The sequence below is a fragment of the Vipera ursinii genome (genome assembly GCF_947247035.1).
Source record: "Vipera ursinii genome assembly, chromosome: 1".
NCBI classification, from domain to species: Eukaryota; Metazoa; Chordata; class Lepidosauria; order Squamata; family Viperidae; genus Vipera; species Vipera ursinii.
Window position 1 is genome coordinate 54,890,318 of NC_139512.1, and position 12,337 is coordinate 54,902,654.

Here is a 12,337-nt window from a genome sequence, read left to right on the forward strand (position 1 = left end):
AGAATCATTTCAACAATATCTTACTCATGTAAATGTTTGTTACACTTTGTAATATTTTCAGATTAGAGATAATCTTGGAATTTCAATTGATAATATGATATCGCCATCTCCGCCAGTCTTAATCCCTCCATTGAGAATACTTACTCCATGGCTTTTTAAGGTAATTTTAATTATCATTTGATTTTTTTTAAAAAAAACAAACAACAACGATGTGATAGAACTGTTACTATTTTGACTTTCCTTTTTAATATTAGGCAACCATGTTGAGTGACAAGTACAAGCAAGGCAAATTGCATGCTTATAAGCTCATTTGTAATACAATGAAGCGAAGACAAGATGTTTCTCCAAACAGGGACTTTTTAACTCATTTTTACAATATAATGCATTGTGGATTGCTTCATGTTGATCAGGTAAGGGTTTCTACCTCACCTTACCTTCCTAACAAAATATCTAATTTCTTTGTTTTACGGAGTTTACAGGCAGTCTATATCCCTGTAATTAAGGCATCCATAAAAAGTCTTTTTGTAACGTCCAAATACTACTCAGCTCCTGCTGTTGAAAATATATTCTACTTCTCTTCCAACTCATTTTTGCAGGTGTATGTTTCAGGGGAAGCTCAGGAAAAATGGACATTTTTTTTCAGGAGGTTTCCTTGTCATTTTCTAAATTATTTAGGAATCACCAAAAAAGTTTTAAGAAATCCTAGATTTGTTTGAAAACACATTTCAAATAAAATAGTTTAGATTAGTTTTCTTGACACTGGACAAGCTGAGGACATTGTCCACTATTACACAGACTTAAACTTGAACATCAGGGCTTTCCCTTGTTCTTCCTGCTCAATACATCTGTTTGCATGGACCAAATCTACTCCACAGTTCTGTTTTCAATGTTCTGAAAAGCTCTCCAGTTCTTCAAAGAAATGGAAATGAGAAGAGAAATCTGTTATATTGGTGGATGCCCTCCATTTACCAGACAAAAAAGTTGAAGTGGTGCATCTTTGTTTTAGGTGGGCTATTTTGAATTGTGTATGTGATTTCTATACCAGAAAAAGAAGCTTGTATATAAAACTAGATGGCAAAGATTCTGGACAAGTATTCTTGTTGATATTTCATTGTCTGTCTATATTAAAGAGTTTTTAAAAACTCAAAATAATATTTTAATTGTTTGTGCCGCATCTACAATGTGAAACAGTATGGCTATAAACAACTTTTATCCGAAGGAACTGCTTTATAGTTGTTCAAGTGTTCTAGGCCAGGGGTTCCCAACCTCCAGTGCGTGGACCAGTACCGGGCCGCGGCATGCCAGCAACCGGGCCGCAGAAACAAGAAAAGCCCCATCTGCAAGATGCAGGCAGCACACAAAACCACGCACTCTCCGATCCGCAGAAAAACTTTTCTCCACAGAACCGGTCCCTGGTGCCCAAAAGGCTGGGGACCTCTGTTCTAGGCAATCTACTCAGAATTTGACTGACAAATAATTTAGTTACAAGTTTTTATCTTCTACATACTCTTTCTATTTCTTGCTAAACAATCTAATTACCATTTTATAACAGTTCTGGTAAAGTAGTATTTTCAGCATAATTGCCAAGAATTTATCATACTGATGAATAAGTTGTCTTCCCAGAAATCTAAGGATCATTAGCAAAAATGAAACACTGGTTCCTGTAATATTATTCTAAATCTTTTTTTAGAGAGTTATTAGAGACTTTATATTTTGAAAATAAATTGTGCTTTTATATATTTTAGATAACATGATATTACATCCCTATTACTAAATAAACATCATTTGTAGGAAAAGTTCTAGATTTATTTTTGCTGTATATGCTTGGAAAAATGTTACCTTGTGCTTAAAATATATCCAGCTTAAAGAAAATGATTTCATGAACAAAAAATTTAAATTCCAATTGAATCTCCTATTTTTTCTTATTTAGTGAATTATATATTTTGAAAGAATATTTTAGTGGGACACCATAATTCTATCTAGGATAAAATGTGCTTGCTTGTTGGAGAACCATACATAGATTTGTCTAAATTTTAACTGGCAGTTTATCTATTAAAGAGATGGAAAAGTAAACAAAATCAAGGCAGAACAAGATTTTGGTATCCTAAACCATATACAGCAGCATAAGTTGAAAAGTGTGAGTAAAGGAGACATTAGTTAAGGCTGTAAGTTCCATACCACTCAGTGCCAACTATACTTTTCAACTGTTTTTTGCTGGTTTCCAACATTTTTGCTTGGTATGGAAGAATGGGTTTGCACTTAGAACCATGCTTTTACTTAATGACCACAGATTCATCTAATACACACCGCAAAAAATGTTATAAAATCAGGTCTGGCCTCAATGTCATACTTACGATTATAATGACTTACAACCAGAAATCCAGTCCCAATTGTGGTTGTAAGCCAAAAATAACCTTTATGCTGTCAGATCGGCAGCACTTGGATTTGAGAGTGTACTTAAGTTATCCTAAGCTTTCTGCTCCTACCTTTCTCTATCCTCTAGGTTGTTTTGTAGACTTTTTCCATTTCGATTGATTCACACAAATCTGATAATTGTGATTTCTTGGAAAACAAGACAAAACATTATGAATTGATTGAATGAACCAATAATTAAAATTGATCATAATTTGGATGACACACAGATAGTCCCCAATTAACTTAGCGACTGTTCACAGTTACAACAATGATAAAGTATCTTTGTGACTAGTGCTCACATTTACAACTTTTGCAGGTCTGTAAAGCAAAGAAAGCTGAAATAAGACCATGAGTGCTATCACAGTTTCACTTAGCAATTGCTTCACTTAACAACCAGATTACCAGTCCCAATTGTGGTCACTAAATTAGGAGTATTTATATTAAAGTATAGTTAATGTGAAATATTTTTTTAAAAACTAGGTTCGTTCCATTCTGATGCTTCCCTGTATTTTATATTTTAACACATTATCTACAGTTTCCTTGATAGACAATCTGAATCTTGTGTTTCTTTTCCTTCAAGGACATTGTCAATACAATCATAAAGCACTGTTCTCCACAGTTTTTTTCCCTTGGTTTGCCTGGTGCTACCATGCTAATAATGGATTTCATTGTAGCGGCTGGCAGAGTAGCAGCATCATCTTTTCTCAATGTAAGTTGATTCTTTTTCAAGCGTTGCTATTTAATATTAATTTTTCTATAAGAGTAAAAGTTATGGTAAATTGCAAAGTTTATTAGTTAAAATTCTTCATTGCAAGAAGCTTGTTACACTATTAGCAACCTAATATATTATGTACAAAGTAATTACATAATCCTTTTATTATAATTCAATATGTAAAGCTGATTATGCCTTCCGCAGTAAAGTTGCTGAACTGTTTTACAAGTTAGGCTGCCTTTTAATTTAAACTGGCAAACAGTTTTTTACAAAACAATATTTTCTAAAATGATAGCAGGGAGCATTCAGTATAAGGTATCCAATGCGAGAGACAGCAGATGGAGAGCTTAAGAATACAAAATAACAAAGCAAAAGAGACAGGGAAGCAAACATAATGAAATTAATATAAAAAAATAAATGCTTTTATTCAACTTTGTTTGTGATTAAATACTAATTTAATTGTTACTAATAATTCATATTGTTATTTGTTACTCAGGCACCAAGAGTAGAAGCACAAGTTCTCTTAGGCTCTCTGGTGTGTTTTCCCAATTTATATTGTGAATTACCAGCATTACACCCAAACACCCCTGATATTGTTGTGTCTCAGTTTACTGAAGTAAAGGTAGGTTTTGAAATCTCTGTGTTATTTTTATATCTTATGCAGTATAAATTAATTTTTGTGGCCATGTAGCTACCTAAATGTGACACAACAACATATGAAGAATGCTGCTGGGATTACAGGTTCATTGTGCAACATTTTATGGTATATGGTGCCAGCTGGATGCATTTGCAAGTTCTTAAAGCAGGATTGGATAGTACCCTTCCACTGTCGCTTCACAGTGGCCAGTATTTAAAGCATATTCTTTTGATTCAAAGACTTAGCATTAGTAACTGTGATTGCCTAATTCTCTGTAAACGTATCCAGCCCCTTTAAAAAAATCTATATTACTTGTCATTACCAACAGAGCAGACGGAACTGCTGGAAGCAAAATCCACAGTTTAAAATATCCATTGAGAGAAAAAGTACTTCCTTCTACCCATCCTCCCTACATATAGTTTCAGTAGATGATCTTACGCTGTAATATTGTATGAGAGAGAAATAAATCCCATTATGGGTTATGTATGCCATACATTGGTTATATCCATCCAAAACTACCTTTGTTTCAAGCTCAAAAGCCCCAATTTCGGTGTTCTCTTCACTTAGCAGAGTAAGTTGAGGACTGATTTATTAGACTGATTCCACTTTTTTCGTTCCTTGAACTGTCCCCTGCATACATACACGACTGCACGGGTACCCAGTGTGTTTCAGGACAGGAACAGGATTTTAACATTCTTTAATTCTGGGCCTTAGGTGGGCAGAGCCAAACATCCTGCTTTCCAATTTTCCCAGAACTGGAATAAAGAAGGGAGTCCTGGTCAGAGAAGCTTAGACTTTATCTCCTGGAAATACAGCTTTTTCAAGTTCATCTTCATTGATGGCAGCCTACCATAATTTTATTTTTATTGATCTACACAGATTATGCCACAGATTTGGCAGATTTCTGCCACTTGGGAAATGTTTGTTTAACGTTAAAGTCCTGTGAAACTAAGAAAAAAGATAAATATGCAGATGCAGTTTGTCAGAATTATGGACTAACATGGACCAAGGAATTTCCAGGAATAAAATTGCTAAATTTAAAGAGGAAAAGAGAAAGAATAGGGATCTTTTCTTAATTGTGCTGTTCACTAAAGTTCCCAAACAATACAGTCAAATCCCTTATGTTTCTTTCAGCTTCTCATTCAGGTCACTTCTCCAGAAAAAAAGGAAACAATTGAAATTCCTTAAAAGAGATGCCTAGGGCAGGGATTCCCAAACTCTTTGGCCCATGTGCACATTTTGAATTTGTGTAGATGTGGATACTTTTTTAAAATGAATGCCATGAGGAGCATGGTCAGTCATAATGCATTCATATATCAGAAAGTATCATTATTAAGCCCCTTCATGGATTACTGCCTTGTCATGGCGAAGGGGCTTGCGTAATTCAATGAAGCTGTGAGCTATGCCATGCAGGGTCACCCAAGACGGAAAGGTCATAGCAGAGAGTTCTGACAAAACATGATCCACTGGAGAAGGAAATGGCAAACCACTCCAGTATCTTTGCCATGAAAACCCTATGGACAGTACCAAAAGGCATAACGATATGACGCTGGAAGATGAGCCCCTCAGGTCGGAAGGCGTCCATATGCTACTGGGGAAGAGCAGAGGGCTAGTACTAGTAGCGCCAGAAAGAATGAAGCGACTGGGCCAAAGCCGAAAGGATGCTCAGCTCTGGATGTGTCTGGTGGTGAAAGGAAAGTCTGATACTGTAAAGATTTTTTCTCCATAGGAACCTGGAATGTAAGATCCATGAATCAAGGAAAGCTGGACGTGGTCAAACAAGAGATGACAAGACTGAACATCGACATCTTAGGTATCAGCGAACTAAAATGGATAGGAATGGGTGAATTTAATTCAGATGACCATCAGGTATACTACTGCAGGCAAGAATCCCTCAGAAGAAATGGAGTAGCCTTCATAGTCAATAAAAGAGTAGGAAAAGCAATACTGGGATACAATCCTCAAAATGACATAATGATCTCAGTTCGAATCCAAGGCAAACCATTCAATATCACAGTAGTCCAAGTCTATGCCCCAACCACCAGTGCTGAAGAGGATGAAATTGACGGGTTCTATGAAGCCCTACAGCACCTTATAGAACTAACACCAAAAAATGATGTTCTTATCATCATGGGGGATTGGAATGCTAAAGTAGGAAGCCAAAAGATAACCGGAATAACAGGCAAGTTTGGCCTTGGAGTGCAAAATGAAGGAGGGCACAGGCTGATAGAATTTTGTCAAGAGAATACGATGGTCATATCAAACACTCTTTTCCAACAACCAAAGAGACGGCTCTACACATGGACATCACCAGATGGTCAACACAGAAATCAGATTTACTATATGCTCTGCAGCCAAAGATGGAGAAGCTCTATACAGTCGGTAAAAACAAGACCAGGAGCTGACTGTGGCTCAGACACAAAGTTTAGGCTTAAGCTGAAGCTCATTGCAAAGTTTAGGCTTAAGCTGAAGAAAGTAGGGAAAAGCACTAGGCCACTCAGGTATGAATTAAATCATATCCCTGTTGAATATACAGTAGAGGTGACAAATAGATTTAAGGAATTAGATCTGATAGAGTGCCTGAAGAACTATGGACAGAGGTTCGCAACATTGTACAACAGGTAGCAACCAAAACCATCCCAAAGAAAAAGAAATGCAAGAAAGCAAAATGGCTGTCTGAGGAAGCTTTGCAAATAGCTGAGGAAAGGAGGGAAGCGAAAGGCAAGGGAGAAAAAGAAAGATATGTCCAATTGAATGCAGAATTCCAGAGAATAGCTAGAAGAGATAAGAATGCTTTCTTAAATGAACAGTGCAAAGAAATAGAAGAAAACAATAGAATAGGGAGGACCAGAGATCTTTTCAAGAAAATTGGAGAGATGAAGGGAACGTTTAATGCAAAAATGGGCATGACAAAAATGGCAGGGACCTAACACAGGCAGAACAGATTAAGAAGAGATGGCAAAATTACACAGAAGAACTATACAAGAATGAGCTTAATGTCCCTGATAATCACAATGAGGTGGTCACTGACCTCGAGCCAGACATCCTAGAATGTGAAGTGAAATGGGCCTTAGGAAACCTGAGCAACAACAAAGCTAGTGGAGGTGACAGTATTCCAGCTGAGCTATTCAAAATCTTAAAAGACGATGCAGTAAAAGTGCTACACTCAATTTGCCAGCAAATTTGGAAAACTCAACAGTGGCCACAGGATTGGAAAAGATCAGTTTACACTCCAATTCCAAGGAAGGCAGTACCAAAGAATGTTCAAACTATCGCACCATTGCACTCATTTCTCATGCTAGTAAAGTTATGCTTAAAATCCTACAAGGTAGACTCTAGCAATATGTGGATCCAGAACTACCAGAAATTCAGGCAGTTTTTCGAAGAGGCAGAGGAACTAGAGACCAAATTGCCAACATACGCTGGATCATGGAGAAAGCTAGAGAGTTCCAGAAAAACATCTACTTCTGCTTCATTGACTATGCTAAAGCCTTTGATTGTGTGGATCATAACAAACTCTGGCAAGAAGCAACATTGAGAACTGGACACGGAAGCACTGATTGGTTCAAAATTGGGAAAAGAGTCCGGCAAGGCTGTATACTGTCGCCCTGCCTATTTAACTTATATGCAGAGCACATCATGAGAAAGGCAGGGATAGATGAATCAAAAGTTGGAATTAAGATTGCCGGAAGAAACATCAACAACCTAAGATATGCAGATGATACCACTCTAATGGCAGAAAGTGAAGAAGAACTAAAGAGCCTCTTGTTGCGGGTGAAGAAGGAGAGTGCAAAACTTGGGTTGAAACTTAACATTAAGAAAACCAAGATCATGGCATCCGTCCCTCTCAATTCCTGGCAAATAGATGGGGAAGAAATGGAGGTAGTGACAGATTTTATTTTCCTGGGCTCCAAGATCACTGCAGATGGGGACTGTAGCCAAGAAATTAAAAGACGTTTGCTCCTGGGGAGGAAAGCCATGGCAAATCTAGACAGCACACTAAAAAGCAGAGACATCACCCTGTCAACAAAAGTGCGTATAGTCAAGGCTATGGTCTTCCCAGTTGCAGTGTATGGCAGTGAAAGTTGGATCATAAGAAAGGCTGAGCACCAAAGAATTGAGGCCTTTGAACTATGGTGCTGGAGAAGGCTCCTGCAAGTCCCTTGGACTGCGAGGAGATCCAACCGGTCAGTCCTAGAGGAGATCAACCCTGACTGCTCTTTAGAAGGCCAGATCCTGAAGCTAAAAGGATCCAGATGAGGACCCAGATTGTTGGGGGCAATAAGCTGACTTTGTAATAATGCCGCTGGTGTGTGTGTGAAAGCCCTAACAAGCAGGCATATACATAGAATGAAGGCTACTGCTAAGCTTGTAAGCCGCCCTGAGTCTTCGGAGAAGGGCGGGATATAAATGGAATTAAAATTAAAATTAAATTAAATTAAATTAAAACTCAAATACTTTGGCCACCTAATGAGAAGGAAGGACTCACTGGAGAAGAGCCTAATGCTGGGAAAGATTGAGGGCAATAGAAGAAGGGGACGACAGAGAATGTGGTGGCTGGATGGAGTCACTGAAGCAGTAGGCGTGAGCCTAGATGGACTCCAGAAGATGGTAGAGGAAAGGAAGGCCTGGAGGAACGTTGTCCATAGGGTCACGATGGGTCGGACACGACTTCGCAGCTAACAACAACAAATCAATATTAAGATTGTTTCTCATCATTTCTAGTTTCTTAACTTGCCCTCCATCACTTTAGTGTGCCTTTTACTTTTTTTAAACATAAATAACAATACTTCCACTATAGCCACTATATGACCAAGAATTATAACAACTGAGGTGGACTTTTTCTTTTCATCATACCAGCTTTCCATTTTCTTAATTAAAATTATTTTTAAAAAGACAAGTAACTTAGACTCTGGTAGGCCCTAAGGAACAAGTTCTAAGAAATATCATGGAAATTATTAGCTGCCAAAATATACAGGTCCCCTCCCCCTTCCCTCTATTAGTTTGGTATGTTTATGAAAAATAGTTTGGAAATGGAGTAATAATGTGGATAATGATGGTTTATTAAAAGAAACCAGTTTTATCATATTCATGTATCAAGTTTCTGCTGTCAGTAAACCAAAATTTAGATTAATCATAAAAAAATAGTTAGCATTTCTGATCTCAGGCTGTTTATATGACAATATTGAGTAGCTTATTATGTTAAAATTATTTCAATAAAATTAAATACAAATTCAAATTATTATGGTAATTTCTCCCATGTAAGAGGAAATTGAAGCGTTTACTTTCTACCTCTTTCTCACTACTAGAGAATATTAAGCTTAACTCATTCCAGAACACTTTAAACAAAAATATTTTAAAATTAGTTTTAAAGAGGCTGGGAAGGCCTTATTATGAAGAAATATATGGAGATTCTCAATCATCCAGGTCATGGTTGTCCCAAATGTGTTTTTCAAAAGGCAACTGGATTTATTTAGTTTCTTCTTGAAAAAGTTTCACCTTCTCATCATGACAGAACCCTCAACATTGAAGCGTACAGAAAGCCAACACACAAAGATCAGAATTTATGTTTTGATTCTCACTACCCCAGAGTACAAAATGGGAGTGATCAGAACTCTGTATACCACCAGCTTTGCCTACCAGCAAAGAGGAAAAAGAAAAAAGAACTAAAACGCATCAAGGAAGCCCTCAGAACTTGTGCCTATCACAACTGGGCCTTCATCGAATGCAGAAAAAAAATTCCAGCGTGAATTCCTCCCTAACAGACAAAGAAGAGAGCAACAGACAAAACATTGTTGTCTTTCAGTGTGTTGCAGGAATATCTAAAAAAACATAGGATTTTCTACCAACACAACATGCACATTTTAAATCCAAAAATACACTAAGGCAGAAGCTTGTCCACCCCAAGGATTAAGCACCCAGACACAAACTGAGCAATGTGAAATAAGCAGTACAATGCTGTGAGACGTGTGCACATCTATGCATCAGAGAAACAAGACAACCACTTCACAAACGCATGACACAACATAGGACAAACCCGTCAGGACAAGATTCAGCAGTCCATCTGAATTTGGAAGACGAACGTCACTTTTTCGAAAACAGCAAAGTCCACATTCTGAAGAAAGAAGAGTATTGGTTTGAAAGAGGAGTAAAGGAAATCATCTATGTTAAAATTGAACAGCCCTCTCTCAACGGAGAGGGAGACGGATATTATACCACCTATCTCCTGTCTACAACACAGTCCTTGCAGCAGTCCCAGTTCCACATCCATTTGCACTCGTGATTCAGGTGACCCTGTGGGTACAGATAACCTCCCAAAGTAGCCTCAATGACCCTCAGAGAGCTAATGACCTGATGAATGCAAGGAATATAAATCCTTCCATTCCCCACCATTCAGCTAGGACTGAAGAATGTTTTCAAGGGGAAAAAACTAAAAAGCCCAGTTGCTTTTTGAAAAGCACCTTTGGGATAGAGTGTGGGAGGTAGATGACCCAAATTATCAGCATACATATACAGCTGAAAGACTTAAAAGTATAAATCAATTTTCCATTTTTGAGATGTGTAAATTACTGGGTTTTTTATATTACATTAAGCTGTTTAGAGATAACTTATCTCGAATCTTCTTACTCTAGGAACTGGTTATCAAAACAATATTAAGCTCTGCAAAAGAGGAGCCATCAGGACCTGCAAGGTATGGATAAAGAAGGAATGTTCCAAAGCATTTTGTGAATTGGTTAATTCAAGTACTTTGTTAAATTTTTAAATAATACATTGTGATTTTTTTTACCATTTCTTAACATTTTAGTAGCAAAAATACATAGTTTTAAAAGTTGTAGCAGAATATTTAGTGAAGAAAATACTAATATACACTGAATATATGTTGGCATTTGCTTCACTAAATGCATAAGATCTATGTGTAAGAAAATATAATATAGCACGGCTTTTCACTCCTTGATTTTGTCAGGTACAGTTAGTTTAATATGTCTGTAACTTGTTTTGTAGATGTGTTGCTATTTGTAGCCTCGGCATTTGGATCTGTGAAGAACTAGTACATGAAACCCATCATCCTCAGATCAAGGAAGCTCTGAATGTAATCTGTGCTTCGTTGAAAGTAAGTATGTAATCATTAGAACATGGCAACTAAACTGAGACATGACATTGTTTTTTACTATTTTTATTCTTGTATGGGCAGTTCTTAATCTATTTTAGGCATATATTTCAAATTTGTAGCTTATTGAAGTTTTTTTCATACAGCTTACGACTTCTCACAAACTGAATGCTTTGCTGCCAGAGCCTGTCTGTTCTGTTGCCTTCTCTTTTATGCATGGACAGTGTGCTGCAATATGTGCCCATAACAGCTCAAAAATGCAAGGTTCTGCCAGAACCCAAATCTTACCCGGGGTGGCTCTGGAGATCCTGCTCTCTGCTGCTACCATTCTACCTTGCTGCTTTGTCTCATACGCGGGCACTGCACCAACAGCTGATAGCTGTACAAGCAGACGGAGGGAACGTTGCTGGTGAGATTGTTATTTGTCTGTGCTAGTTGGCACTAATGCAGAAATTGGTGAGAATTGGGACATCAAACAATCAGAGATTACATTCAGAGAAATAGAATATTTTACTGTTTTATAACAGGCAACCTGTTTGCTTTTACTAACCATCAATAATGCTATCTTAATTTAAATTTTAGTTAATCATAAATAATAATGTGTTAATTTAATTGTCTATGGAGATTCTCAGTCATCCAGGTCATGGTTGTCCCAAAGATGCAACTGGACTTTCTTTGTCCTTGAAGACATTTCGCTTCTCATCTAAGAAGCTCAAACAGATTCCTGTCAAACCTAGCAGACAACTTTCTCTCCCAAAAAGTAGAGAAGGGAACTAGGGGATTAGCCATACTGGATTTAATTCTCACTAACAGAGATGAAATGATAGAAGGTGTTGAAGCCACAGGAACCTTGGGAGAAAGTGATCATGCAATATTGGAATTCAACATTCTGGAGGCACAAGCAATAGAACACAGCCAAACTAGAGTCTTGGACTTTAAAAGAGCTAATTTCAATAAACTTAGAGAGACCATGCGAAGAATTCCATGGATGAGCATCCTAAAGGGGAAAACAACTCAAGAAGCTTGGGAAATTTTGAAAAGTGAGATAATAAAGGCCCAGTCTAGTACAATACCAACAAAGAAGAAAAATAACAGCTCTCAAAAGAAACCAGCATGGCTGCATAAAGAACTCTCTGATAAATTGAAAGATAAAAAGGACAAGTATAAGAATTGGAAAGAGGGGCATATAACTAAGTCAGAATATCAGCAAATAGCCCGTGCCTGCAAAGATGAAGTGAGGAAAGCTAAGGCTCAAAATGAACTAAGGCTTGCGACCAAAGTCAAAAATAACAAAAAAAGCTTCTTTCAACATATAAAAAACAAGAAAAAAGTTAAGCAAATGATTGGTCCATTAGTGGGGGAAAGTGGCAAGAAGGTGACAAGCAATAGGGAGAAAGCAGAACTATTTAATTCGTTTTTTGCATCTGTCTTTACACAAAGGGAAAAAACAGTCCAACCTACCCAA

The 12,337-nt window shown here is 37.3% G+C and overlaps 1 protein-coding gene across 4 annotated transcripts in view; it reads left to right on the plus strand.

Moving 5' to 3' along the window:
- Positions 1–12,337, plus strand: part of RALGAPA1 (Ral GTPase activating protein catalytic subunit alpha 1) — a 142,167-nt gene that overhangs the window by 68,528 nt on the left and 61,302 nt on the right. For all 4 annotated transcript variants that reach the window (XR_014492269.1, XR_014492270.1, XM_083360894.1 and 1 more), the window contains 6 exons: positions 62–160; positions 255–410; positions 2,996–3,124; positions 3,624–3,749; positions 10,397–10,455; positions 10,767–10,875. Coding sequence is in view for 2 of the 4 variants with exons in the window: in XM_083360894.1 (XP_083217020.1) it covers positions 62–160; positions 255–410; positions 2,996–3,124; positions 3,624–3,749; positions 10,397–10,455; positions 10,767–10,875 (678 nt within the window). In the remaining 2 variants the exon portion in view is untranslated. The remainder of the gene's footprint in view (positions 1–61; positions 161–254; positions 411–2,995; positions 3,125–3,623; positions 3,750–10,396; positions 10,456–10,766; positions 10,876–12,337) is intronic.